This window comes from Populus nigra, chromosome 9, assembly GCF_951802175.1.
Source record: "Populus nigra chromosome 9, ddPopNigr1.1, whole genome shotgun sequence".
Taxonomy (NCBI): Eukaryota; Viridiplantae; Streptophyta; class Magnoliopsida; order Malpighiales; family Salicaceae; genus Populus; species Populus nigra.
In genome coordinates, this window is record NC_084860.1 from 2,003,843 (window position 1) to 2,031,510 (window position 27,668).

A 27,668-nucleotide genomic window follows, 5' to 3' on the forward strand; every position below is an offset into this window, starting at 1 on the left:
TTTTTGAAAGATTTGTTCTTCAAGCCACATGAATTACCTATCACAAGAGCAGTACTGTTGTAAACCCACTCATAGAAGCAATCATAGTAAACTATTTACTTTATCATGGATTATTACCACACAATTATCCTAGAATGGCTGAAGTCGGTGTCATCCTATTAATTATAAAATAGCTAGGTTCTTCTCTTTTCGATTATCCATCATTTTTTTCCTTCTCTCTTTCCCTTTCTTTTATTCCCTCTTGCCAAGTTGGTCCAACTCCTTTTCTTTCTTTTTTCCCTTTTATTCCCCTTAGGCTAAGCGGCTGTGCCATTCCTTCTCTTTTATTTTTTTCATTTCTTTCTTCTTTCTTTCTATCTCTTCCCTTATTTCCCTCGAGACAGGTTGGACCTTTCATTTCCCTTCATTTTCTTCTCCTTCATTTCCCTTTCTTCACCTTGAGCCTCGTGAAGTTGAGGGTTCCTTTTATAACTGACCTAAACTTTTAATACGATTTTTATCTTTTTAATTGTCATGTTACTAAACTTGTTTTTCTTTATAAATCTTAGCCTTGTACTTGTTTTTCCACACTAGAAATCACTCACATCACTCTCTAGGCTCACACTTTTGGAAGCAATCACCACTTTTTTCAAGAAAATGAGAGAAATTAGAGCTCCTCTCTTCCTTTAACTGTTTTTGAATGCTACATTAACCAAGGGAGGGATTGTTTTTACTTGTTTATGACAATACAATTAATAAGATCATGTGTTATTTTTCTATATTTTTTTCTGAACATCATCAATTTCACAAGGCCTTTCTGAACTTCTATTAATCTAAAGTTTTAACTCAAGATATAACAATATTTCAGAAGATTGCTTGTACAATTTCAACCTGACCAGCAATTAGATTGAGAGTTATGTGTGATATTGTAAAACTAGACAGTAGATAATTTTATACTTAAATTTGAATTCATGTACAATTTTATTTACTTTCATTGTCAAGATTTTCAAACTAATTTATTGGAGACTTTAATCCCTATTCATTAAAAAAAATTCACTTAGATTTCCTCTCTTTTTGGTTAAAAAATTGTGTGATTGTTCATAGATTTTATACCGGTAGTTAACATTATTTGTATGTAAAATCATACATTAATTTGTTTTGAATTCCCTCATATTTCTCTAAATATTTTTCACCCTAAATTGGTAAAAACTATTCTTTTAAAATAAATATTTTACTCGATCAGAAAGTTTACATGATTTATCACTAGATAACATTTTGCGTATCAATATTATCACTATAATTTCATCTGAAATTTAAGTTAAATTACTAAGAGTTTTTATCCCAATTTATCCCAATTTTTCTTCTTAATTATCATTTCTCCAACTATATATTTTCTTATTTAACCTTGATTATCAATTTTAAAGTCAGAGTTTACACCTTTCTTCTCGTTTCACTTTTCTTTTTTCTTTTTTTCTCTCTTTCTCCTCTCCTTTTTTTCTCCTCGGACCTAGTTGTGCCAAGGGTTTATGCCTGGTTGGGCTCTTCGTTCTTCTTTTCCTTCTCTCATTCTGCTCCTATCACTCATCGCTAGGACCAAAATGGGCCTTCCTTCTCCTTTCTTCTTTCTTCTCTCATTTTCCTTTTCTTTGGGCATGGTTGGTTTTATCTTAACGCAATTTTGGGCTCAAATGGGCTGGTGCATTTACTTTGGATTGGAGTAGTCGGTGCATTTTGACCCAATCACAAACAAAATTAGATAAGTGATTAACCCACAAATCTTTGATTTCACATTAATCATTTCAATGTGGTAGTATGATCATGGTATTCAAATTATGAGAGGGACAAATTGATTTCATACTACAAGCTTCAACATTTCCAGCCTTAGAATGTCACCCCGTTATGTATCTGAACGTTAAGAATTGACTTTTTGACAAGAGTTTTCTTCTGAATAATTTAACAAATGATTCGTTTTTAATGTCCTGAACATTTATTTTCCCCCTCTATAAACAGTGGATACATAGGTTTTGTACTGGTAATTAGCATTATTTACGTGTAAATTCATTCTTTAATTTGTTTGGAATTCCATAATATTTTTCTAAATATTATCACCCTAAATTTGCAAAAATTATTCTTTTAAAATAATTATTTTACTCAGGCGGAATGTTTATATAATTTATCACTAGTTGGCATTTCATATACTAGTATTATTACTTTAATTTCATATGAAATTTAAGTTAAATTATTAAGAGTTCTTATCCAATTTAATTTTTTTTCTTCTTAATTATAATTTCTTAAACTGTAAATTTTCTTATTTAACCTTGATTTATCAAATTTTGGGTTAGGGGTTTACACCTTTCTTCTCCTTTCTCTCCTTTTTTTTCTTTTTCTTTTTTTCTCCCTTTCTCCTCTCCTTTTTTTCTCCTCGGACCTAGTTGGGCCAAAGGTTTATGCCTGGTTGGGTTCTTCGTACTTCTCTTCCTTCTCTCATTTTGCACTTATCATTCTTTGCTAGGACAAATATGGGCCTTCCTTCTCCTTTTCTTCTTTCTTCTCCCTCTTTCCTTTTCTTTGAGCTTAGTTGATTGGTTTTATCTTAACGCAATTTTGAGCTCAAATAGGGTGGTGTATTTGACCCTCACAAACAAATTTAGATAAGTGATTAATCCAAGAATCTTTGATTTCACATTAATCATTTCAATGTGGTGGTATGATAAATCATGGTATTCAAAATATGAGAGGGACAAATCCGATTTCATATTACTAGCTTCAGCATTTCCAGCCTTAGTATGTCGCGTCCGAACACCAAGGATTAACTTTTTGACAAGAGTTTCCTGTTGAACAATTTAACAAATGATTAGTTCTTAATGTCCTGAACATTTATTTTTTCCCTCTATGAACAGTGGATACATTGCCCCTGAATATGCAATGGAGGGATTATATTCAATCAAATCTGATGTTTTTAGTTTTGGAGTTCTCTTGCTTGAGATCATAAGCGGGAGAAAGAAAGCTAGATACCACCAATCAAAATGTGCTCCTAGCCTCCTTGCATATGTAAGTTTAATCTATTACCTTAAATACGACAAAAACTAACTTAAAGTGGCCCTGCTGTTATTGATTGACGGGACAACAATGTTTTTTTACTTTCTTAATGTCAAAGCAGAGTTGATTGATCCAATGCTGTCTGATTCATGCAATGCAGACGAATTCTCACGTTACATGCACATTGGTTTATTATGTGTTCAAGAAGATGCTAGCGACAGACCTACCATGTCATCTGCCGTCTTAATGCTGAAAAGCCAAAATTCATTTCTTCCCCAACCTGAGCGGCCGGCTTTTGTGGGAAGATTCATGGACAACCTGGAGGCAACTGCTAGCAATTTCTCTGTCAATGAAATGACACTTTCTGATGTTGGTCCACGCTGATGAAAAGGTGTAGTAGCTCAGTTTATTAGTTGGTCCACGCTGATGAAAAGTTGTAGTACGTAGCTCAGTTTATATCTCTCTAGTTCCACTTGGTAGTGAATCCTCCACTTTTTTCTATGATAAAAAAATTACGAGAGGAGCTTAAGGATCCTCTTCTTTTGCAGACTCCATCCAAATGTTTTACTATTTAACTATTTGACTGGCCGTTTCAATCCCGACCTACCTCACTTAATTCCAAATCAAAACATGGTCAATAAAGAAAAGTTAGAGGCCGAAGAAGAGATGTGTTTTTTAAGAGAGCAGAATAGGACAAGATGTTTTAGTAGAATTTTGACTTTATTGTTATTTGTAACGTGAACACACACAACTTACCGTGCCAAAGACGAGGATCTAATTGATTATATTGAAGAGGGTTTATTGGAAGTGTAATTGTGTGTACGCAATTTATTACTATATCCTCAAAATATTTAATTTACATGAATGCGTGAAAACTAGTCAAAAATACGATTTTAAAATTAAAAAAAAAAAGGATTTTTTATCCGGCTAACATATTGGATTTTAGTCTGCTCTGGTTACAAAGACCAGCCCCTGTTGGATCGGTTGTCACTTGGACATATAAACAAGAAAACTTGAACAATACAGACCCGTTTAGTCAAACCCACAATCAATATTAAACAAAAAAAAATCATTAAGTTGACTTATCTATAAATTTGTATCTAGGGGCTGGGACCAGGGGGCAAATGGGGTCCTGAATCTCTGTAAAAAAAAATTAATTTTTTTAGGATTATATATATATAAATCAAAAATTCAAGTTTTGACCTCTTTAAAAAATTATTGTAGTTTTAGTATATTGTTACCTGTCTTGGTAGCACAGTGGTTACAGCTTACAAGTGATAGTTAAGATTAATTAACATTAAATTCGGGTAATATTCTAAGCTAACATTAATATATCACATAGGACCTTCCTGGAAACTACACCCTACTAATAAGTCCCTATCAAAATTCAGAATTAATTATCCAATATAGTTTTGTTGACCACTTCAAGTCCTTTCTTTTCTCTAATTTTTTTGTTTTTGTTTTTATATGCATACAAATCCTTGCAAAAAAATAAAAAATATGTGGTGAATTAAGGATTCCATGCCCTTTTAGAAAATGAACTTTTTCTCTTTTAGAGAATAGTATTAGGATGACAAGAGAGTCAGGGGTGTGTCTGAAATGGTGGTATGATTTTTTATATATAAAATATTTTTATTTTTAATATTAACATATTAAAATTATTAAAAAACTTAAAATATTAATTTGATAACTGCCGTATTCCTAAACATTCACTATAACCCTAACCCCTTTCATTTTAATGTCTCACAATTTTAATTCATAAAAGGATGGCTGCTGCAACGAAAAACAATTTCTTCTTTTCATATTTCAATATTCCACAATTGGAGTTTCTTATTAGAAACATGCAACTCTTTCTTAAGAAACAGATTATGAAATTTCTAATACATCCTTTGAAATAACATTAGTCAGTAATTTCATGTTTTGTTGCTAATTATATCAGTAAAAAAACACTTGATAGCTTTACAGATGGACAATGCACGCTAAAAAAAGAAATTCTTGTTGGAAATATATTGATGGAATTTGTCCGTCGGTGATTGTAGCATATACAATAAATATTTTTTAACTCTTTATAAAATATTAACAGGCTAAATTCTTCTGTAGAATTATCGATGATTGTAACATATACAGTAAATATTTTGTCTCTCCTTCAAAGCTGACTTCTCAGAAAGCCAAAACTAGTCTCCCTCGAAACCTCTCTTAATCATCCCCTAACTCCAGCCTTATCATCTTCAGAAAGCCCAAACCAGAATCCATATCCCTCTTTCTTTTGGTTTCTCCCCTTTACGGTTTCCTCTTCTTTTCGATCTGTCAACCCCCACCGATCACCACACTAAGATCAAATCAAACTCTTCTCCTTCTCCCTCTTGGCCAATAGCAACACCAGCTGCAACTAAATCTGCCCGAAAGCCAACAAACCACCAGGTTTTACCCGCAGCGGCGAGTGAACCTACGTGCCGGCAGTGAAGGTGGCGTGTGGCTACACGCGCCGCTACTATTCCATCACTTTCAAGAGTTTCCCAATACTATTCCTATGTTTCCGAAAGATTTCAAACCCGATTCCTTTAGTTCCGGGATACTTCGAATGCTTTGGAAGGTTGATTTATGAGCTCAAACTATTTTTAAACAAATTGATTATATATAGGGCGAATTTGAGACAGGCTTATTGTTTTTGTATGATATTTAGACTATGTGGACATTATTTAATTGATTTATGTTCTTTTCCTAAAAATTAAGTCTCTTTTTTTCTTTTAATTCAAATCATGGTATTTATTGGTGTTAAAATTAAAAATATCAATTCTGATATTTATGTTAAAGTAAAAAATATCAACTTTAATATTCATAATCAAAGTAAAGTCAGGAATATCACACTTCATAGGTTAAGTAATATTTATTAACATTAGAATTGGAAATATTTATAAGATAAACTTGTATTATTTTAAGATAAAATTAATAATGCATAGTATTTTTTTTAAATAACCAGTTGTCCTGTATTATATAATTTATATATAAAAAAAAGCAGTGGCTTGATTACGGTGGGATTTCCAAGGTTTTAACCTTGAGTTGATGATAATGACAATGATGGTGATGGTAATGGGTGTTTGTTGAGTATGGAGAGGACACTGGGTATGATGGGGGAACTGCTTCGAGTCAATTGGTTATTGTGATCTTATTTAATTTTACGTTTTAAAATTTTAAAAAAATAAATAAATGTTTTTTTTACTTTAAATTAATATTTTTGTAGTATTTTTAGATTATTTTAAAGTGCTGATATCATAAATAATTTTTAAAAAAATAAAAAAAAATATTATTTTGATACTTTTTTAAATAAAAAAACAACCATAATTATACTTCCAACCACCTCCTCATGGTGGTGAATGTTGGGTGATATGTGTTGCTGGTTCGACTGGGTAAGGGTGACAATAACTGGTTTTAGTCGATGTCAAGTGGTGAATTGGAGATTTTTGGCTGAGAAGATGGTGGTTCCTTTGTTTTTTTTTTTTTTTTAAGATTAATGAGTGAGGTTCATTTGATTAGATTTTATTACTATCAGCACTTTGGGGGTGGTTATTGGGTGTTTTTAAAGTTTTTTTAAGATGTATTAAAATAGTATTTTTTATGTTTTTAATATTATTATATTTTTGAAAAATTAAAAAAAAAGTTAATTTAAAGTAAAAAAATAAAACTTTTAATTTCTTTTTAAAAAACTCTTAAAATAAAAAACAAACTTTCCCCGTTGGGACTTAGTTTTGTTAAGTTTTAAAAACAAATTCTAAAAAAATATTATTATATTCCCTTTTTTTAGTTTTGAGACCGTGCTATATAAATAAAAAGAAAAAATAAAAAAATTGTTTTTGTTTCTTTTAATACAGAATTTTACGGGTTTATTTATTGGCGTCAGAGTCAGGAATACTATATTTTTTGAGTTACACAATATTTACCAATGCCAGAGTTGGAAATATTCGTAGGCGAATATTCACTGACGCCAGAGTCAAGAATATTACAGGATGGCCATAAGAACATAACACAGGCAAAACTTTTAGTAATTTTAGACAAGACCAACAATGCAGCCTGCCTCAGGTAGGATGTTTAAGGGGTGATAACATCTTCCTTTTTACGTAACGAATCTCGGACCATAAAATCTCTGTTGATTAGTTAAGATTCCTAGTGACTATAATACTAGGCAGCGACTCCTCGAACAAGATTATTTCCCTTAAAAAAACAAAATACCAGAGATTTATTTCTTTTCCAATTAAGAGATTATTTTTAATTGATTATCGCAGTATCCGGACGTGACAAGCCTATGGAGTATAATTGCGGATCTTTACATAGCGACTTTACTTCTATCACCATCTATTAAATGAGATGCCCTCATTTTCCATGACATAGGGACTTATAGATGGTCACGTCCCTCATTTACTTCTCTCACCATCTATTAAATGCTTCAAATTTTTTTCTTCTTTTCACATTTCAATATTCCACAGATTTGAAAGTTCTCATTTGACTGTGGTCATTGACCTGACGCAAGGAGCTCCTCCATGTACAAGGAAAGATGACTCTATTGCCCAAAATAATAGCAAGAAAACCTTACCAGTTATCACAAAATGTTGGTTCTGATGACCATTAACATCATGGAAGCCCGTGAGATGACCATTTTGTGGTAGTGTAATGAATTCGTTGCCATGCCTTACCTAACATAGTGCCAACTTGTCAAAGAAAAATTCAATTGGTTGCTACGAAGTGTAAATTAATTGTATTACATAATGGGTACATCTTTCCAGGGAAAAGATGAGAACTGAGGAATACCGATGCAATGAATTTTCCTAAACAACGCACCGAAGGGGCTCTATTCCTATGGCGCAACCTTTCGAGGTCATCCACGTATGTTGTAAATCTTTCTTTATATATCTCTAATACAATGACTCTCTCCCGTGAATGTAGGCAGTTTTGCCGAACCACGTTAAAATATTGTGTCACAGCGTGCTTCCCCTCCATATGAGCAACTATCAGTACACCACCGGTCCGCGCATTGGGGTGCCGGAATCCCCAACATACACTAGTTAAAGCATTTTGTTTCTGTATCATTCAGCAAAAATACCATATGATATGGCTCCTATTACTTAAAAATATCATACATAAAAAAAAAAAAACTTTCTTTTTAAACGGATTTCTAAGTGAAATATTTGGTCATGCTTAAAAAATTGAAGGTACAAATTTTTGAAAAATGATGTTAATATATTATATACAGTGTATCAGAACTTAGTTAAGTTTTATTAAGGTGACATCTCCTTGTCCCTTATCTACTTCAATCACCATCATTGATTCTTTTTTAGTTAATAGTAGAGATTTTATTTACTTTTAGCTAATATGAAAATAGCAAAAGAAGCAGAAAAAAAAAGGCAACAACAGAAAGAAGAAGAAAAAAAGCATAAAAGCACGGCTGCTGCATTTCTACTTTTCATATTTCAATAGTCCACAGTTCGAGTTTCACTTGACGAAACAGACTATGAAAGTTCTCACTTGACTTTTCAAAAAAGAAAACGAGGCAACAACAGAAAGAAGAAGAAAATAATTCATAAAAGGATGGCTGCTGCAACGAAAAAAAATATCTTCTTTTCATATTTCAATATTCCACAATTGGAGTTTCTCATTAGAAACATGCAACTCTTTCTTAACGAAACAGACTATGAAAGTTCTCACTTGACTTTTGCCATTGACTTGCGGCAAGGAGCTCCTCCATGTAAAAGGAAGGACAACTCTGTTGCCCAAAATAATTAAGAGCAAGAAAACCTTATCAGTTATCATAAAAATGTTCGCTCTGAAATTCTCCATATTCCTGCTTTCCTTTGCCGCCCTCACGGAAGCACAGGAGATCACTTTCCTTTATCATATATGCTCGAACACAACCACTTTCGTAAGAAACAGCACGTATCAAGCCAATTTAAATATCCTTCTCTCTTCACTCGCCGCCAATGCAACCCGCAGTGACATTAACGGATTCTATAACGCCTCTACAGGACATGATGTTTATGATCAGGTCTATGGCCTCTTTCTTTGCCGTGGCGATGTTAGTGTCGAAGTTTGCCAAGAATGTGTGAACCGTGCAACAAACGATGTAGTCCAACGTTGTCCAATCCAGAAGAAGGCTATCATATGGTATGATCAGTGCTTCCTGCGCTACTCAAACAGTAGCATCTTCTCCAGCTCGAGCCAAACAGACGTGCTTATCATGATCAATGTACAAAATATAACTGTTAATGTAAAATTTAACAACCGAGTGGTGGGCTCTATATCTGATGCTGCTAAAGAAGCTGCAAGTGCGCCATCAGGTGGAAAAAAGTTCGCAGCCAAAAACGTTTCTTATACGTGGGAAGAATCTCTATACGTTCTTGTGCAATGCACACCGGATCTATCTAAATATGATTGTATTCGGTGTATTAACCTAACTCTCTCCTACCTACCAATTTATATTAATAATAAGCAAGGAGGAAGAGTCTTGTTTCCAAGCTGTAATTTTCGATATGAAACTTATTTATTTTACAACGTAGCTGCCGTCGTGGCCATGTCACCACCACCACCACCACCACCATCACCATCACCACCACTATCCACGCCAGTTGTTCCCCTCCCTCCATCTCCAGGCTCAATAACAGATGGAAAAGGTTTTATTTTCTTCTTTATCATTCCAAAATCCTTCTTTATCATTTCTTTAATATGAGATTCTGTTATCTTGAATAATGATGTGCAACAAAAACATTGTCACTATGAAGGAGATGGAAGCAAATCGATGTGGATTAAAGTCGGTGCAGGCCTATCCGCAGTTATTGCTGTGCTATTTTTCAGTGCTTGCACTTACACCATGAGGAGAAGGACGAATCTGAGAACAGGTATGCATGTGAAATGTACCGAAAGTCCTGGTACTAAAAATTTTATATTATATATATGAACTACCCAGTTAGTTTCTATATACGTGCAGGTGATTTCCAAATATTTTAGAGATATAATATTGACAAGAAATTAAAATTCAGAACACCTTTGAATTTGCAAATATGTTGGGGTTAAGCTTGAAAAGAAGACGAAATTAGGCAGTGATTGAGTAATTAGCTTTAATTCCGTAAATTTTTCTCTAGTCAGGTTATCATCTGAAAAAATGCTAGTAGGTAGAAGGTTAAAAAGAGAACAAAAATTTTTAAGTGTCGAAACAAGATATACATTTACATCATGTTCGAAACCTATATAATCAATGATTAGCACTTCACAATATCTCCTCCAGAGGAAATAGGAAATATCCAAGAGGAACAATTACTCGACTTGGCTGGACGAGCAACTGTTGGGGACGACTATTCAGAAAAAGATATTCAAGGAGAGGTGACATCCCAGGACCTCCCTTTGATCCGGCTAGATGTTATACATGAAGCTACAAAGCAATTTTCTGATGAAAACAAACTTGGTCAAGGAGGGTTTGGCCCAGTTTACAGGGTAATCAAGCCTATCAAGTCAATTACTTTATTCATTAAGAAAACAAAAAAGAAAAAATCGAATTCTGTTATTTGTCAATCTCTCAATACACAAATTCGAAAATGCATCACACTTTGGCCCACAAATATTAATGCTTATTCGAATAGTTTGAGCTCAGGGTACGTTAGAGGATGGCAAAGAAGTTGCAGTTAAGAGGCTCTCAAGAACTTCTGGTCAAGGACAAAGAGAATTCCTGAACGAAGTCGTTTTAATCGCCAGATTACAACACAGAAATCTTGTCAGACTCCTGGGATGCTGTCTGGAAAAAAATGAAAAGTTACTTATCTATGAGTATATGCCCAACAAAAGCCTTGATGTCATTCTTTTTGGTTTGACCCCTAAACCTGAAACACCTGATTTTTTTTTACTGTATAACAAAGACCAGAAATTGTAACTGATTTGATTTTTATGTTGATGCTACTAAGGTTCCAGCAATGGAGTCCTGCTTGACTGGCAAAGACGCTTGAGCATTATCAATGGAATTGCACGGGGGCTCTTGTATCTTCATGAAGATTCTCGTCTTAGAATTATTCACAGGGATCTCAAAGCAAGCAACATTTTGCTTGATTATGAGATGAATCCGAAGATATCAGACTTTGGAATGGCTAGGATTTTCGGTGGAAATCAAAGCGAGGCTAACACGAATAGAATTGTCGGAACATAGTACGTATTACTACATTTCCATTCCCAGTGTTATTGTTTTCAACTGTATATTTGGTTGGAACAAATGGACTTTCTTATTCTTTTCTTTATTCTTTCTTTTCAAAATATAATTTCAATTTAAAAATTTAAATTATTAAATAAGATTTTTTAAAAATAATTTACTCACCCAGATCTATAACTACTTTATATAATGAGATTAGAACTCATGAGTTTTCCGTCAAAATGGTTTTAATACCAATTTAAAGAATAATTTTATATCAAATATATGACAAATATTATTTTTCCAGCGAGGTGGCAAAGGTTCACAATGGTGCATTCTTGACCGATTTATATGATGCAAGAGAATTTTGCTAACTTCTTCTTGAATATAAAGCAATTTGTTTCCTCTTGTGTCAATTCAAAACAGTGGATACATGGCCCCAGAGTATGCTATGGCGGGACTTTTTTCTGTAAAATCAGATGTTTTCAGTTTTGGAGTGTTGCTGTTAGAGATAATCAGTGGGAAAAAAAACATTGGCTTTCATCTTTCAGAAGAAGGCGAAAGCCTTCTCACTTTTGTAGGTTACAAATCCTATCTTTCTATCCAAAAAAGGATTACTAGCAATGATTTTTGTTATCTCAATTCAGGAAGTCTCTCAACTTTTCAGGCATGGAAACTGTGGTCTGATGGTCAAGGACTGGAATTGACGGACCCTATGCTAGAGAAATCAGGCGTGGCAACTGAGGTGCTGAGATGCATCCACATTGGGCTGCTCTGCGTGCAAGAGGATCCAGCAGATAGACCCGCAATGTCATCTGTGCTTCATATGTTGGCAAGTGATACCATAGCACTCCCTATCCCTAAACAACCTGGATTTTCTATCGGCCGATTTGTTGCCATGGAAGGTCAGTCCTCAAATCAGAAAGTATGTTCTGGCAATAAATTAACCATTTCCGTTTTATCACCACGGTGAATGTAAATTAAGTTTTAAATTTAAGAGAATGAAGTTGTAGCTCTTTCGACTGTTTTTCTTTACAAACACAGACATTTCCAGACAGATATAAACATATCTTCTTGATTTGTTTTTCTTCGCAGTCTGAGAACTATTATCTTACATACAAATCATATTTCATGCTACAATGGAACCTGAAATCTTCAAAAAATCATTTATGTATATATTAATGATTGAACCAAAAGTTTCTATTTATGGCTGCTCCAATTTATGGGCCTCTGAGGCCTCCTTGCCCTTTGCTTGTGACTAAGTTTATGCCCAAAGAAACCAAATACAGCATCAGTGACTTCTTTGTCCAGGCATCAATAACCATCATTAATATTGCTCCTTGAAGTCAAGAACCCAAACAAAGAGGAAGCATCATTTTTGCTATCTTATCTCTGGAAGGGATCCAGCCGGTTGATTATATAATAAGAAAGGTAACAAAGTTTTTATTTTGTTACCTTTCTTATTACATAACAACTTTCTAATAATTAGGATTAGGATTTTCTAGTTGTTATAAGACTACATAGCGACTTTACTTCTACCACCGTCTATTAAATGAGATGCCCTTGTCCCTCATTTACTTCTCTCACCATCTATTAAATGCTTCAATTTTTTTTTCTTCATTTCACATTTCAATATTCCACAGATTTGAAAGTTCTCATTTCACTGTGGTCATTGACTTGACGCAAGGAGCTCCTCCATGTACAAGGAAAGATGACTCTATTGCCCAAAATAAGAGCAAGAAAACCTTACCAGTTATCACAAAATGTTGGTTCTGATGACCATTAACATCATGGAAGCCCGTGAGATGACCATTTTGTGGTAGTGTAATGAATTCGTAGCCATGCCTTACCTAACATAGTGTCAACTTGTCAAAGAAAAATTCAATTGGTTGCCACGAAGTGTAAATTAATTGTATTAAATAATGGGTCCATCTTTCCAGGAAAAAGATGAGAACTGAGGAATACCGATACAATGAATTTTCCTGCACAACTCACCGACGGGGCTCTTTTCCTATGGCGCAACCTTTCGAGGTCGTCCAACCTGCACATCAGTCTTACATATTGGGTCCTGGGCTTTGAGCTGGTGATGTCAGTATTTTCCCTTAGGAAGGAGCTGTAAAAATGTCAAAGATTTAAGATTTACATGTAACAAAAGATGCAAGTGTTGAAGGGTAATATAAAATTGTTTTTAAAGTTTTATTTAATGTCTTTTTAGTTTTTAAATTTAAATGATTTTTTTATATGATATTAAAGTTCTAATGAGTAAATAATTCAACATCCTTAACTTTAAGAGATCAGAGATTTGTTGTTTTGTTTGATTTTATGAGTTGAAAAACTTTGACATCATATAAAAAATTTTATTAGATTTTTTTTCAATATACTAAACATATGCGGAGGATCAATTGCGTTGCATCTCACATTAAATAATAATAAAAAATCAATAAGACTGACAGTTACTTCTTTGACATCAATTCTTGAACCTTTAAGGCAGTTTTTCGCCCCATTGATACCGTTGGATTAATAGTCCAGTCTTTAGAGAGGCCCATTCTGTTATATTAAGATTGTTTATGGAAAAATAATTTGTTATGTGGAAAGTATTATGTTGATAAGACTTTAAGACTTAAATACTTTAAGAAGAGTTTATTTGTGAGTGTTGTAAAAATATTATATTGATATATTACAGTATATATTTAATTAAGTTGGAATATTACTGAGATAGTCTAACTACGAGCTGTTTGAAAGTATGATAATGGTTGTTTTTTAAAGTGTTTTTTATTCTAAAAATACATTAAAATAATATTTTTTTTATTTTTTAAAAATAATTTTTCATACAAACAAATCAAAATAATTTGAAAATATTAAAAATATTTAATTTAAAATAAAAAAAAATTTAAATTTTCCATCCGCAGTGTGATATCTGGAGCAGCAGCTAATGAAGCTGCAAGGGCACCATCAGGTGTTAAAATGTTTGCAGCCAAAAAAGTGATCTATCTACATGTTATTGTAATCAGTATCTTCAACTAGCTAACCTCAGCTTATCAATTTGTTGTAATAATAAGCCAGGAGTATGTCTTACTTCCAAGCTGTAAATATTTTCGATTTGAGAATTACTCATTTTTCAACGAAGTTGTTTTCGATGCCACTATCCACGCCAGTTGTTCTCCCCCCTCCATCTCCAGGCCCAAGGGGAGAAGGAGAAGATTATTCTTTATCATTTCATAAATAATGGAATAATATTAGACTTATTAAATACCACTTGTTATTATTATAGTTATTAATCATTTTGTTTATTAAGTATTATTTATTATCAATTATCAATTATTTAAAATTTTCATGTTAAATCATTAAATACCTTGATCATAAAAAATAAATTAAATTACTTGAATTAAAAAATTAATCAATTATCAAATATATTTATCATTCCAAAATCCTTCTTTATCATTTCTTTAATATGAGATTCTGTTATCATGAAGGAGATGGAAGCAAATCGATGCAGGCCTATCCGCAGTTATTTTTGTGCTATTTTTCAGTGCTTGCACTTACACCATGAGGAGAAGGACGAATCTGAGAACAGGTATGCATGTGAAATGTACCGAAAGTCCTGGTACTAAAATTTTTATATTATATATATGAACTACCTAGTTAGTTTCTATATACTTGCAGGTGATTTCCAAATATTTTTGAGATATAATTGAAAGTGCTTGAATTCAAAACAGTGAAACAGTAAATAAGATTTCCAGATTAAGATTTCCAGATTTTAATCTGAACAGTGGCTGTTTTTTACTGTTTTATTGCAAGAAATCTGACTTAAGTGTTTCTTGCAGTTGCTGGAGTTTTAGGTGTTTGAAGTGTGTTTGAAGAACAAGAGAATAGAAGAGAAAAGAATATTGATACTGCACTCTTTTATTAAGAATGAATTAAAACAGAATTGCTTGATTGTTGACAGCAATCTCGTACATATTTATAGAAGTAAATTACAACTGAAAAAGCTAAAATAAAGCCATGATCTGTTAACAAACTAACAGATTAACAAATTCCTAATGACTAAGATAAGCTATTATTATTGTAGGAAAATATAAACTAAAAACAAGATCTTTGACCACAGCATCTTGAAGCAAACTTCAACACTCCTCCTTGCTTTAAGAAGGGAAACTCCTAACATTTTTCTTAGATACTTAAACCTACTTACTAGAAGTGGTTTGGTAAACAAGTCAGTAAGTTGATCTTCAGACTTGTAATAAATTAACTTAATATCACCATTTTTCTGCACCTCCCGTAAAAAATAAAGCTTGATGTTGAAGTGCTTAGTCTTCCCATGAAATACTGGATTATGAGAGATTGCAATAGCAGCTTGATTGTCTACTGAAATCTCTGTTGGTTCTCTTTCCTCCATTGACAAATCAATTAAGATTTTTTTAAGCCATAGAGCTTGGTTTACTGCTGCTATGGCTGCAATAAATTCTGCTTCAGCCATAGATTGTGATACAATCTCCTGCTTCTTTGAACACCAAAAGAAAACTCCAGAACCAAGATGAAAACAATATTCTGAAGTGCTTCTCATATCATCAAGGGAACCAGCCCAGTCACTATCTGAAAATCCATACAACTTGAAGCTTTGACACTTCTCAAATTTGACCCCGTATAGTCCCTTTAACATACCTCAATATTCTCTTTGCTGCTCTTAAATGTAATTCACTAGCACCATGCATAAAACGAGATAAGAGACTTACAGCAAATAGAATATCAGGCCTTGTTGTTGTAAGATACATTAAGCATCCAATCATGCTTCTAAAGTATCCTTCATCAACTTTATCTGCCCCATCATTCTTGCTTAGCTTTTCCTTTTGGTTCATTGGTGTGCTGGTTGCTTTGCACTTTTCCATTTGAAATTTTTTCAATATTTCCTTTGCATATTTCTTCTGGCAGATGAAGACTTCATTCTGGCTTTGCTTGACCTCCATTCCAAGAAAATAAGTCATAAGACCAAGATCAATCATTTCAAACACATTCATCATTTCTTGTTTGAATTCTTCAACCAACAATTCATTACTTCCTGTCACTAAAAGGTCATCAACATAAAGGGACATTATAAGAACATCATTGTCCTTCAGTTTGACATACAAAGTGGCCTCGGATAAGCTTTTTACAAGGCCTAAATTTTGCAAATGCTCATTAATCCGGCTGTATCAAGCTCTAGGAGCTTGCTTCAGCCCATAGAGAGCCTTTTGCAAAAGGTAGATCTTATCCTCTGCTCCTTGAATCACAAATCCATCAGGCTGCTCCACATATATTTCTTCTTGTAAAACTCCATTTAAGAAGGCTGATTTTACATCTAACTGAAACACTTTCCAGCCCTTCTGTGTTGAGATTGCTAGCAGCAATCTGATTGTGTCCAGTCTAGCAACAGGTGCAAACGTGTCAGAATAATCAACACCAAAAATCTGAGCATACCCTTTGTTGCTACCCAATTTTTGACCCACGTTTTGATAAATTTTCAGAAAAATCCAAAAATAGCGAAAAACATTGAAAATCTAAAAAATACATTTTTAATACATTTGCATCGTTTTTAGCATTTTTAGCATCGTCTCAAAAGAATTTAAATTTTCAAAGACATTTGGAACGCGTTCAACTTTTAAAGCGTTATTTTTAAAATCATTGATTTTCTTCATTGAGTCGACGTTGATATTGCTCGTTTTCAAAAAAAAATACAAAAAAATTAAGAAAAATCAAATTTACAAAAAAAAGAGAAGAAAGAAAGTTGAGGGACCAATTTTGAGATCCATGCAACATTTTACCTATAAATACTGGTCCACAACTCAAACAAAGGGGGGGCAATTTTGCAATTAAAGAAGACAACTAAAAAAACCCTAAGGGCTGAACATTTTTTTCTCTCCTGCACCCTAGGCAGCAGCCGCCAGCCCCTTCCCTCTTCTTGATTTCTGGCCGCCAGCCTTGAAGAGGGCCCCCATCCTGCTCAGATTTTTATCTTCTTCTCCCTCACAAGGCTGCCCCCTCCCTTGGCCAAAAAGAAGGAGAACCAAAGCCACGGCAAAACCCCCTGCCTCTCCTCATTTTCCTTCTCCCGAAACCAGCCAGAGTTTGGCCTTTCCCTTGGCTAAAAGAGCACCAGGGAGCACAAAAATAGCCCCCAAAAGACTTTCCCATCTCCTTCTTTGCCTGAGCCACCACCACTGGACCTTCCACCTCTGCCTCTTCCCCTCACAGCTCTCCCAAAACTGACACAACCTTCCTTCTCCCTCTTGACAGCAATCAACGTCCAGAGCACATCCAACATTTCCCCATTTCCTTCTCACGGTCTCCAGCTCTACCCGATAGAGGCCAGCAGCAGCAGCCGATCTCCATGCCCGAAGAAACAGATCCACCAGCCACCTGAAACAGGTCCGGCAGCGACGTCTCCTTCCCATCACAGCAACGCCGCCCGCTCCCTCTCCTCTCACCGGCCAGCATTCCACTGCAGCTGGGACATGGCAGCACCGCCCGATCTACCAACCGAAGCAGAGGAGAAGCAGATGCCCTGACCTCAGAGCCGACCGCCACCTGAAGAAGGGAAGAACAGAACCAAAAGGAGAAGACAGAAGAGAGTAGATCTGAAACAATGAGACAGAACCGGAAACCTTGCTGTTTGCGTTTCTTGGTGTTTTGCAGGTAACGGGGTTGCTCACCGCCGGCGTAGGAAGACAGGGGAAGAAGACATTCCAGATCCCCTGCATTTTGGAGTTTCCGGCGACGGCGCGTGAACCCACGCGCCGCCGCCGTTCCTGCGGCACTGTTCCGGTGGCAGAAGGGTTTCCCTGCAATTTCTGGAGTTTAGGGACTATTTTGTAATTTTAAATTATGTAATGTAATTTTTGTTTAGTGTTTAATTTTTTATAATTTTGTAATGTGATGTATAAAAAGAACAAAAAAAGAAAAGGAAAAGAAAGAAAAGAAAAGTATAGTGAAAAGAAAATGTGTGATTTGTATTTTGTTTATGAATGATTTTTTTTGTATGATAAAATTGTAAGAATAAAGAAGAATTTAATATTTTGATTCGATCACGGATAAAGAATTATGAACTTACATGTAAGTCGTATTTCTAAAATTCGATGAAAGAGCAGAATTTTTAAAACTTCTTTAACATATCAAGTCCATGAAGCAGCTTACCTCAGGTAGGGTGCGTTAGGGGTGCTAATACCTTCCCTAACCACAACCAGTCCCTTACCCGTAAATCTCTGATAAGACCAGTACCCGGGTTTCCTAGTAGCCTTCAGTTAAATACTAGGTGGCGACTCCAACGAACCAATCAAATCAAATCAACGCAGAAACGAAAAATCGCCAAGCTGATGCCGCGCGGATTTTTTTTTGACGTGCGACACCCTTTAACAACAAGCCTAGCCTTGTGTTTGTTGATGGAGTTATCTGCATTCAGCTTCGTTCGATATATCCATTTCACTCCTATAACTTTTCTGCCTTCAGGTCTGTCAACTAATGTCCAGGTATTGTTTTTCTGAATCATTGACAGCTCCTCCTCCATGGCCTTCTTCCATTTGCTGTCTTTGAGTGCCTCTTCATATCCAGCAGGTTTATAAAATGCAATGTTGCATCTTTGATAGATGTCTGACAGCAGCCTTGTGCCTCTAATTGGAGGATCATCTTCTAGTTCATTCTGCCACTAAGGAGCTATTTGATCTTCAGAATGAGTGCTCTGTTGAAGGTTCTTCCAGTCCCATTGCTCATCTTCATTGAAGTGTTCATCCCTTGTAATTGATATCTTCTTTGTTTGTGGATGATACACTTTGTATGCTTTGGAGACTAAGTTGCATCCCACAAATATGCCTGGAAGTGCTTTCTTATTAAGCTTGTCACGCTTGACCTAAGGAATGTGGACAAAACACACACTGCCAAATACTTTAAGAAAGTTCAGTGAAGGTTTATATCCATACCAGACTTCGAATGGTGTTCTTTCATTCAAAAACTTGGCTGGAAGTCGATTTTGAAGAAAGACTGTTGTATTTGCGGCCTCTGCCCAGAATTCTTTAGGCAACTCCTTGTCATGCAGCATACACCTAGCCATCTCCATTACATATCTATTTCTCCTTTCACTAACCCCATTTTGCTCTGGAGCGTAAGGAGCAGTGAGCTGATGTTCAATTCCAGCTTCTTCATAGAATAAATTAAATGTTGCTGAAGTATACTCCTTCCCATTATCTGATCTTATGCTTTGAATCTTGCAGCCACTCTGATTTTCCACCATCTTCTTGAATTTCCAGAAGATTCCAGCAACCTCTGACTTGAACTTCAAGAAAAAAATCCAGCACATCCTTGAAAAATCGTCAATGAACACAATGTAGTAGAGACTACCTTTCAGTGATGGTGTTCTTTGAGGTCCTGCTACATCTGTGTGAATGAGTTGCAGCTTTTGAGATGCCTTCCAGGAAGATTTAGGAAAAGGCAGCCTCCTTTGTTTGCCAAATTGACAAGCATGACAATTCGGCATTTGATCAGCAAGAGCAGGCAATCCTCTTATCACTTCATTCTTCTTCATTGTCAACATTCACTGGAGATGACAATGCCCAAGTCTCTTGTGCCAAGTTTCAATGATGCTTGTATTTGTGGAATAGGCTATATACTCCTCCTCAGTTGGAAAAAATGAAAAGCTTTTCCCTTTCATTTTGACTTGTAAAAATTTCTGGCCAGCAGCATCATATATGAGGCAGTAATGATCTTCAAATGTAACTTTGAATCCCTTTTCTATTAGCTGACCCACACTCAGCAAATTTTGATCAATATCAGGTACGTAAAGAACATCTGAAATAGATTTTGTACCTGAGTTTGTTGTAATTGAAATGGTTCCTTTTCCCTTTGCTGAAATATAGTCACCATTTTCTATTCGAACCTTTGTGATTTCAGTGGACTGCAAGTCTTTGAAAAGGTTTTGTCATATGTCATGTGGTTTGTACAACCACTGTCGATCAACCAACATTTTGAGGAGCTCTTGGTTGAAAAACAGGTTGCCACAAAATTTTGATCTTCATCATCTTTCTCAGCAATTTGAGCATCTGCTTTCCTCATCTGAAATTTGTTCTTGCATATAACAGCCTCATGTCCAAGCTGATTGCACTTGTTACATTTTGCATCAGGCCTTTTCCAGCATTTGAATGGTGGATGACCTGTTTTGCCACAATACTTACAAGGTGGATAGCCTCTATTTGACTTTCTTCCTTTGCCTTGATTTCTGGTGCTGGCAGTGGCTTCATTGATTGAAGCCTGAAATTTCTTAATGAATTTCCTTTTGTCCTTGTCGTGGTCCTGATGCTTGGCTGGTAAAGCTCCTTTAACAATCTGATCTTGCCTCATAAGCCTCCGTTGCTCTTCAGCTTGTAAGGCATTCAATAATTCTGCCAAGGTGATCTTGCACAGATCCTTGGTATTCTCCAAGGTGGTTATGGATGCTTCATATTTCTCAGGTACAGTTACTAGGATTTTCTCTACAATTCTGGAGTCAGAGAAACTTGTACCTAGCAGCCTTACCTTGTTAACGATTTCAAGCAATTTATCTGAGTACACTTTTATGGACTTAGAATCCTTCATCCTCTGCAGTTCAAATTCTCTTATCAAGTTAAGACTTTGCATACCACGAATTCTTTCATCTCCTGCCTATTCCTTTTTCAAGTAATCCCAAACATCCTTTGCTGATTGAAGTGACATAATTCTGGTGAAAATGGTTGTGGAAACAGCAGCAAATAGACATGCTTTTGCTTTTGATTTCCTTGTTTTTCTCTCTTTGTGGTTTTTAATCTGAGCCACTGTTGGATTATTAGGCAGATGATGCACTTCATAATCTTCCTCAACAGCTTCCCACATATCCATAGCATCCAGATAGGTCTCCATCTTCACTGCCCATAGTTGATAGTTTTCTCCATCAAAGATAGGAGAAGACATGTGAGAAAAACTTGTTTCAACCTCCATTACAGGTCCCTTCAAGAAAATAGCTCTGATACCAAATGAAAGTGCTTGAATTCAAAACAGTGAAACAGTAAATAAGATTTCCAGATTTTAATCTGAACAGTGGCTGTTTTTTACTGTTTTATTAGCAAGAAATCTGACTTAAGTGTTTCTTGTAGTTGCTGGAGTTTTAGGTGTTTGAAGTGTGTTTGAAGAACAAGAGAATAGAAGAGAAAAGAATATTGATACTGCACTCTTTTATTAAGAATGAATTAAAACAGAATTGCTTGATTGTTGACAGCAATCTCGTACATATTTATAGAAGCAAATTACAACTGAAAAAGCTAAAATAAAGCCATGATCTGTTAACAAACTAACAGATTAACAAATTCCTAATGACTAGGACAAGCTATTATTATTGCAGGAAAATATAAACTAAAAACAAGATCTTTGACCGCTGCATCTTGAAGCAAACTTCAACAATAATCTTGACAAGAAATTAAAATTTTGAACCAGAATTCCTAACACCTTTGAATTTGCAAATATGTTGTGGTTAAGCTTGAAAATAAGACTTAATTAGGCAGAGATTGAGTAATTGGCTTTCATTCAGTAAATTTTTCTCTAGTCAGGTCATCATCCGAAAAAATGCTACTAGGTAGAACCGTAGAAGGTTAAAAACAGAACAAAAAATTTGAAGTGTCGAAACAAGATGTATATTTACATGATGTTCGAAACCTATATAATCAATTATTAGCACTTCACAATATCTCCTGCAGAGGAAATAGGAAATATCCAAGAGGATAAATTACTCGACTGGGCAGGACGAGCAACTGTTGGGGACGACTATTCAGACAAAGATATTCAAGGAGAGGTGACATCCCAGGACCTCCCTTTGATCCGGCTAGATGTTATAAATGAAGCTACAAAGCAATTTTCTGATGAAAACAAACTTGGTCAAGGAGGGTTTGGCCCAGTATACAGGGTAATCAAGGCTATCAAGTCAATTACTTTAATCATTAAAAAAACAAAAAACAAAAAACAAAAAACAAAAAATCGAATTCTGTTATTTGTCAATCTCTCAATACACAAATTCGAAAATGCATCACACTTTGGCCCACAAATATTAATGCTTATTAGAATAGTTTGTGCTCAGGGTACGTTAGAGGATGGCAAAGAAGTTGCAGTTAAGAGGCTCTCAAGAACTTCTGGTCAAGGACAGAGAATTCCTGAACGAAGTCGTTTTAATCGCCAGATTACAACACAGAAATCTTGTCAGACTCCTGGGATGCTGCCTGGAAAAAAATGAAAAGTTACTTATCTACGAGTATATGCCCAACAAAAGCCAAGTGATTAAATTACTTTACTTGGAAGGAAGAACAAATCGATGATTACTCCAATGAAATTATTCAGGGATAGGTGAAATCCCAGGATTCTCCTCTGATAAGGCTAGATACTGTGCTTGAAGCTACAAAGCATTTTTCTAATGAAAATAAACCTGGTCAAGAAGAGTTTGGCCCAGTGTACAAGGTAATCATGGCTATGAAGTCAATTTTATATGATTATTAGCTGTGCTGATTTGCAAGAAAAGTCTAATTTTCAAAGCTTAATTCAACCTCAATATACATTTGGATTATTAATAGTGATATCGATTCTTCATGCATCTAATTTCGTCTTTTGAGAAATGACATATATTCGTCTAATATCAATGTATAATTTGAGTAATAATTTGAGAAGTGTTAATATCAGCGTATTAAAATAATATAAAAATAAAAAAAATATATTAATTTAAAATAATAAAATTTTCAATTTTTTTTCAAAAACGCTTTTTAAACATAAAGCAAACAGAGTATATTAATAGCTCATTTGTGTTTGCATTTAAAAAAAATTCATAAAAAATAATTTTTTTATTTTTTTCTTATTTCAAATTATTTTTTTTTATTTTTCAATTGTTTTGATGTGTTAATATTAAAAATAAATTTTAAAAAATAAAAAAATATTTGTTGGTCCAGGATTAAGTTAGTAAACGCACAGATAAAATATTATATATAGGGAGAAAATAGAAGTGGAGTGTGTTTAAGTGGTTGTGTGTGGATCGATGTAATTTGTTGGTTTTTGAAAGATTTGTTCTTCAAGCCACATGAATTACCTATCACAAGAGCAGTACTGTTGTAAACCCACTCATAGAAGCAATCATAGTAAACTATTTACTTTATCATGGATTATTACCACACAATTATCCTAGAATGGCTGAAGTCGGTGTCATCCTATTAATTATAAAATAGCTAGGTTCTTCTCTTTTCGATTATCCATCATTTTTTTCCTTCTCTCTTTCCCTTTCTTTTATTCCCTCTTGCCAAGTTGGTCCAACTCCTTTTCTTTCTTTTTTCCCTTTTATTCCCCTTAGGCTAAGCGGCTGTGCCATTCCTTCTCTTTTATTTTTTTCATTTCTTTCTTCTTTCTTTCTATCTCTTCCCTTATTTCCCTCGAGACAGGTTGGACCTTTCATTTCCCTTCATTTTCTTCTCCTTCATTTCACCTTGAGCCTCGTGAAGTTGAGGGTTCCTTTTATAACGACCTAAACTTTTAATACGATTTTTATCTTTTTAATTGTCAAGTGACTAAACTTGTTTTTCTTTATAAATCTTAGCCTTGTACTTGTTTTTCCACACTAGAAATCACTCACATCACTCTCTAGGCTCACACTTTTGGAAGCAATCACCACTTTTTTCAAGAAAATGAGAGAAATTAGAGCTCCTCTCTTCCTTTAACTGTTTTTGAATGCTACATTAACCAAGGGAGGGATTGTTTTTACTTGTTTATGCCAATACAATTAATAAGATCATGTGTTATTTTTCTATATTTTTTTCTGAACATCATCAATTTCACAAGGCCTTTCTGAACTTCTATTAATCTAAAGTTTTAACTCAAGATATAACAATATTTCAGAAGATTGCTTGTACAATTTCAACCTGACCAGCAATTAGATTGAGAGTTATGTGTGATATTGTAAAACTAGACAGTAGATAATTTTATACTTAAATTTGAATTCATGTACAATTTTATTTATTTACATTGTCAAGATTTTCAAACTAATTTATTGGAGACTTTAATCCCTATTCATTAAAAAAAATTCACTTAGATTTCCTCTCTTTTTGGTTAAAAAATTGTGTGATTGTTCATAGATTTTATACCGGTAGTTAACATTATTTGTATGTAAAATCATACATTAATTTGTTTTGAATTCCCTCATATTTCTCTAAATATTTTTCACCCTAAATTGGTAAAAACTATTCTTTTAAAATAAATATTTTACTCGATCAGAAAGTTTACATAATTTATCACTAGATAACATTTTGCGTATCAATATTATCACTATAATTTCATCTGAAATTTAAGTTAAATTACTAAGAGTTTTTATCCCAATTTATCCCAATTTTTCTTCTTAATTATCATTTCTCCAACTATATATTTTCTTATTTAACCTTGATTCATCAATTTTAAAGTCAGAGTTTACACCTTTCTTCTCGTTTCACTTTTCTTTTTTCTTTTTTTCTCCCTTTCTCCTCTCCTTTTTTTCTCCTCGGACCTAGTTGTGCCAAGGGTTTATGCCTGGTTGGGCTCTTCGTTCTTCTTTTCCTTCTCTCATTCTGCTCCTATCACTCATCGCTAGGACCAAAATGGGCCTTCCTTCTCCTTTCTTCTTTCTTCTCCCATTTTCCTTTTCTTTGGGCACGGTTGGTTTTATCTTAACGCAATTTTGGGCTCAAATGGGCTGGTGCATTTACTTTGGATTGGAGTAGTCGGTGCATTTTGACCCAATCACAAACAAAATTAGATAAGTGATTAACCCACAAATCTTTGATTTCACATTAATCATTTCAATGTGGTAGTATGATCATGGTATTCAAATTATGAGAGGGACAAATTCGATTTCATACTACAAGCTTCAACATTTCCAGCCTTAGAATGTCACCCCGTTATGTATCTGAACGTTAAGAATTGACTTTTTGACAAGAGTTTTCTTCTGAATAATTTAACAAATGATTCGTTTTTAATGTCCTGAACATTTATTTTTCCCCTCTATAAACAGTGGATACATAGGTTTTGTACTGGTAATTAGCATTATTTACGTGTAAATTCATTCTTTAATTTGTTTGGAATTCCATAATATTTTTCTAAATATTATCACCCTAAATTTGCAAAAATTATTCTTTTAAAATAATTATTTTACTCAGGCGGAATGTTTATATAATTTATCACTAGTTGGCATTTCATATACTAGTATTATTACTTTAATTTCATATGAAATTTAAGTTAAATTATTAAGAGTTCTTATCCAATTTAATTTTTTTTCTTCTTAATTATAATTTCTTGAACTGTAAATTTTCTTATTTAACCTTGATTTATCAAATTTTGGGTTAGGGGTTTACACCTTTCTTCTCTTTTCTCTCCTTTTTTTTCTTTTTCTTTTTTTCTCCTTTTCTCCTCTCCTTTTTTTCTCCTCGGACCTAGTTGGGCCAAAGGTTTATGCCTGGTTGGGTTCTTCGTACTTCTCTTCCTTCTCTCATTTTGCACTTATCATTCTTTGCTAGGACAAATACGGGCCTTCCTTCTCCTTTTCTTCTTTCTTCTCCCTCTTTCCTTTTCTTTGAGCTTAGTTGATTGGTTTTATCTTAACGCAATTTTGAGCTCAAATAGGGTGGTGTATTTGACCCAATCACAAACAAATTTAGATAAGTGATTAATCCAAGAATCTTTGATTTCACATTAATCATTTCAATGTGGTAGTATGATAAATCATGGTATTCAAAATATGAGAGGGACAAATCCGATTTCATATTACTAGCTTCAGCATTTCCAGCCTTAGTATGTCGCGTCCGAACACCAAGGATTAACTTTTTGACAAGAGTTTCCTGTTGAACAATTTAACAAATGATTAGTTCTTAATGTCCTGAACATTTATTTTTTCCCTCTATGAACAGTGGATACATTGCCCCTGAATATGCAATGGAGGGATTATATTCAATCAAATCTGATGTTTTTAGTTTTGGAGTTCTCTTGCTTGAGATCATAAGCGGGAGAAAGAAAGCTAGATACCACCAATCAAAATGTGCTCCTAGCCTCCTTGCATATGTAAGTTTAATCTATTACCTTAAATACGACAAAAACTAACTTAAAGTGGCCCTGCTGTTATTGATTGACGGGACAACAATGTTTTTTTACTTTCTTAATGTCAAAGCAGAGTTGATTGATCCAATGCTGTCTGATTCATGCAATGCAGACGAATTCTCACGTTACATGCACATTGGTTTATTATGTGTTCAAGAAGATGCTAGCGACAGACCTACCATGTCATCTGCCGTCTTAATGCTGAAAAGCCAAAATTCATTTCTTCCCCAACCTGAGCGGCCGGCTTTTGTGGGAAGATTCATGGACAACCTGGAGGCAACTGCTAGCAATTTCTCTGTCAATGAAATGACACTTTCTGATGTTGGTCCACGCTGATGAAAAGGTGTAGTAGCTCAGTTTATTAGTTGGTCCACGCTGATGAAAAGTTGTAGTACGTAGCTCAGTTTATATCTCTCTAGTTCCACTTGGTAGTGAATCCTCCACTTTTTTCTATGATAAAAAAATTACGAGAGGAGCTTAAGGATCCTCTTCTTTTGCAGACTCCATCCAAATGTTTTACTATTTAACTATTTGACTGGCCGTTCCAATCCCGACCTACCTCACTTAATTCCAAATCAAAACATGGTCAATAAAGAAAAGTTAGAGGCCGAAGAAGAGATGTGTTTTTTAAGAGAGCAGAATAGGACAAGATGTTTTAGTAGAATTTTGACTTTATTGTTATTTGTAACGTGAACACACACAACTTACCGTGCCAAAGACGAGGATCTAATTGATTATATTGAAGAGGGTTTATTGGAAGTGTAATTGTGTGTACGCAATTTATTACTATATCCTCAAAATATTTAATTTACATGAATGCGTGAAAACTAGTCAAAAATACGATTTTAAAATTAAAAAAAAAAGGATTTTTTATCCGGCTAACATATTGGATTTTAGTCAAACCCACAATCAATATCAAACAAAAAAAAATTCATTAAGTTGACTTATCTATAAATTTGTATCTAGGGGCTGGGACCAGGGGGCAAATGGGGTCCTGAATCTCTGTAAAAAAAAATTAATTTTTTTACGATTATATATAAATAAATCAAAAATTCAAGTTTTGACCTCTTTAAAAAATTATTGTAGTTTTAGGATATTGTTACCTGTCTTGGTAGCACAGTGGTTACAGCTTACAAGTGATAGTTAAGATTAATTAACATTAAATTCGGGTAATATTCTAAGCTAACATTAATATATCACATAGGACCTTCCTGGAAACTACACCCTACTAATAAGTCCCTATCAAAATTCAGAATTAATTATCCAATATAGTTTTGTTGACCACTTCAAGTCCTTTCTTTTCTCTAATTTTTTGTTTTTGTTTTTATATGCATACAAATCCTTGCAAAAATGGAAAAATATGTTGTGAATTAGGATT

The 27,668-nt window shown here is 34.3% G+C and overlaps 2 protein-coding genes across 3 annotated transcripts; both read left to right on the forward strand.

The window, feature by feature from the left end:
• Positions 1 to 8,674: 8,674 nt before the first annotated feature.
• Positions 8,675 to 12,195, forward strand: LOC133703183 (cysteine-rich receptor-like protein kinase 15). Of its 2 annotated transcripts, XM_062127638.1 has the most exons (7): positions 8,675 to 9,677; positions 9,786 to 9,902; positions 10,289 to 10,494; positions 10,652 to 10,862; positions 10,959 to 11,196; positions 11,603 to 11,753; positions 11,844 to 12,195. In XM_062127638.1, the coding sequence occupies exons 1-7, from the start codon at positions 8,825 to 8,827 to the stop codon at positions 12,147 to 12,149; spliced, it is 2,082 nt and encodes a 693-aa protein (XP_061983622.1). In that variant the 5' UTR covers positions 8,675 to 8,824; the 3' UTR covers positions 12,150 to 12,195. The 2 variants fall into 2 exon arrangements, with proteins under 2 accessions (XP_061983622.1, XP_061983621.1); XM_062127637.1 differs by having other exon boundaries at positions 11,603 to 12,195.
• Positions 12,196 to 14,674: 2,479 nt separating this feature from the next.
• On the forward strand, positions 14,675 to 26,626 carry LOC133703619 (receptor-like serine/threonine-protein kinase SD1-7). The gene is made up of 4 exons (XM_062128239.1): positions 14,675 to 14,750; positions 21,898 to 22,103; positions 22,275 to 22,392; positions 26,403 to 26,626. Exons 1-4 carry the CDS (start codon positions 14,723 to 14,725, stop codon positions 26,624 to 26,626), a joined length of 576 nt encoding a protein of 191 aa, XP_061984223.1. The 5' UTR covers positions 14,675 to 14,722.
• Positions 26,627 to 27,668: the final 1,042 nt, after the last annotated feature.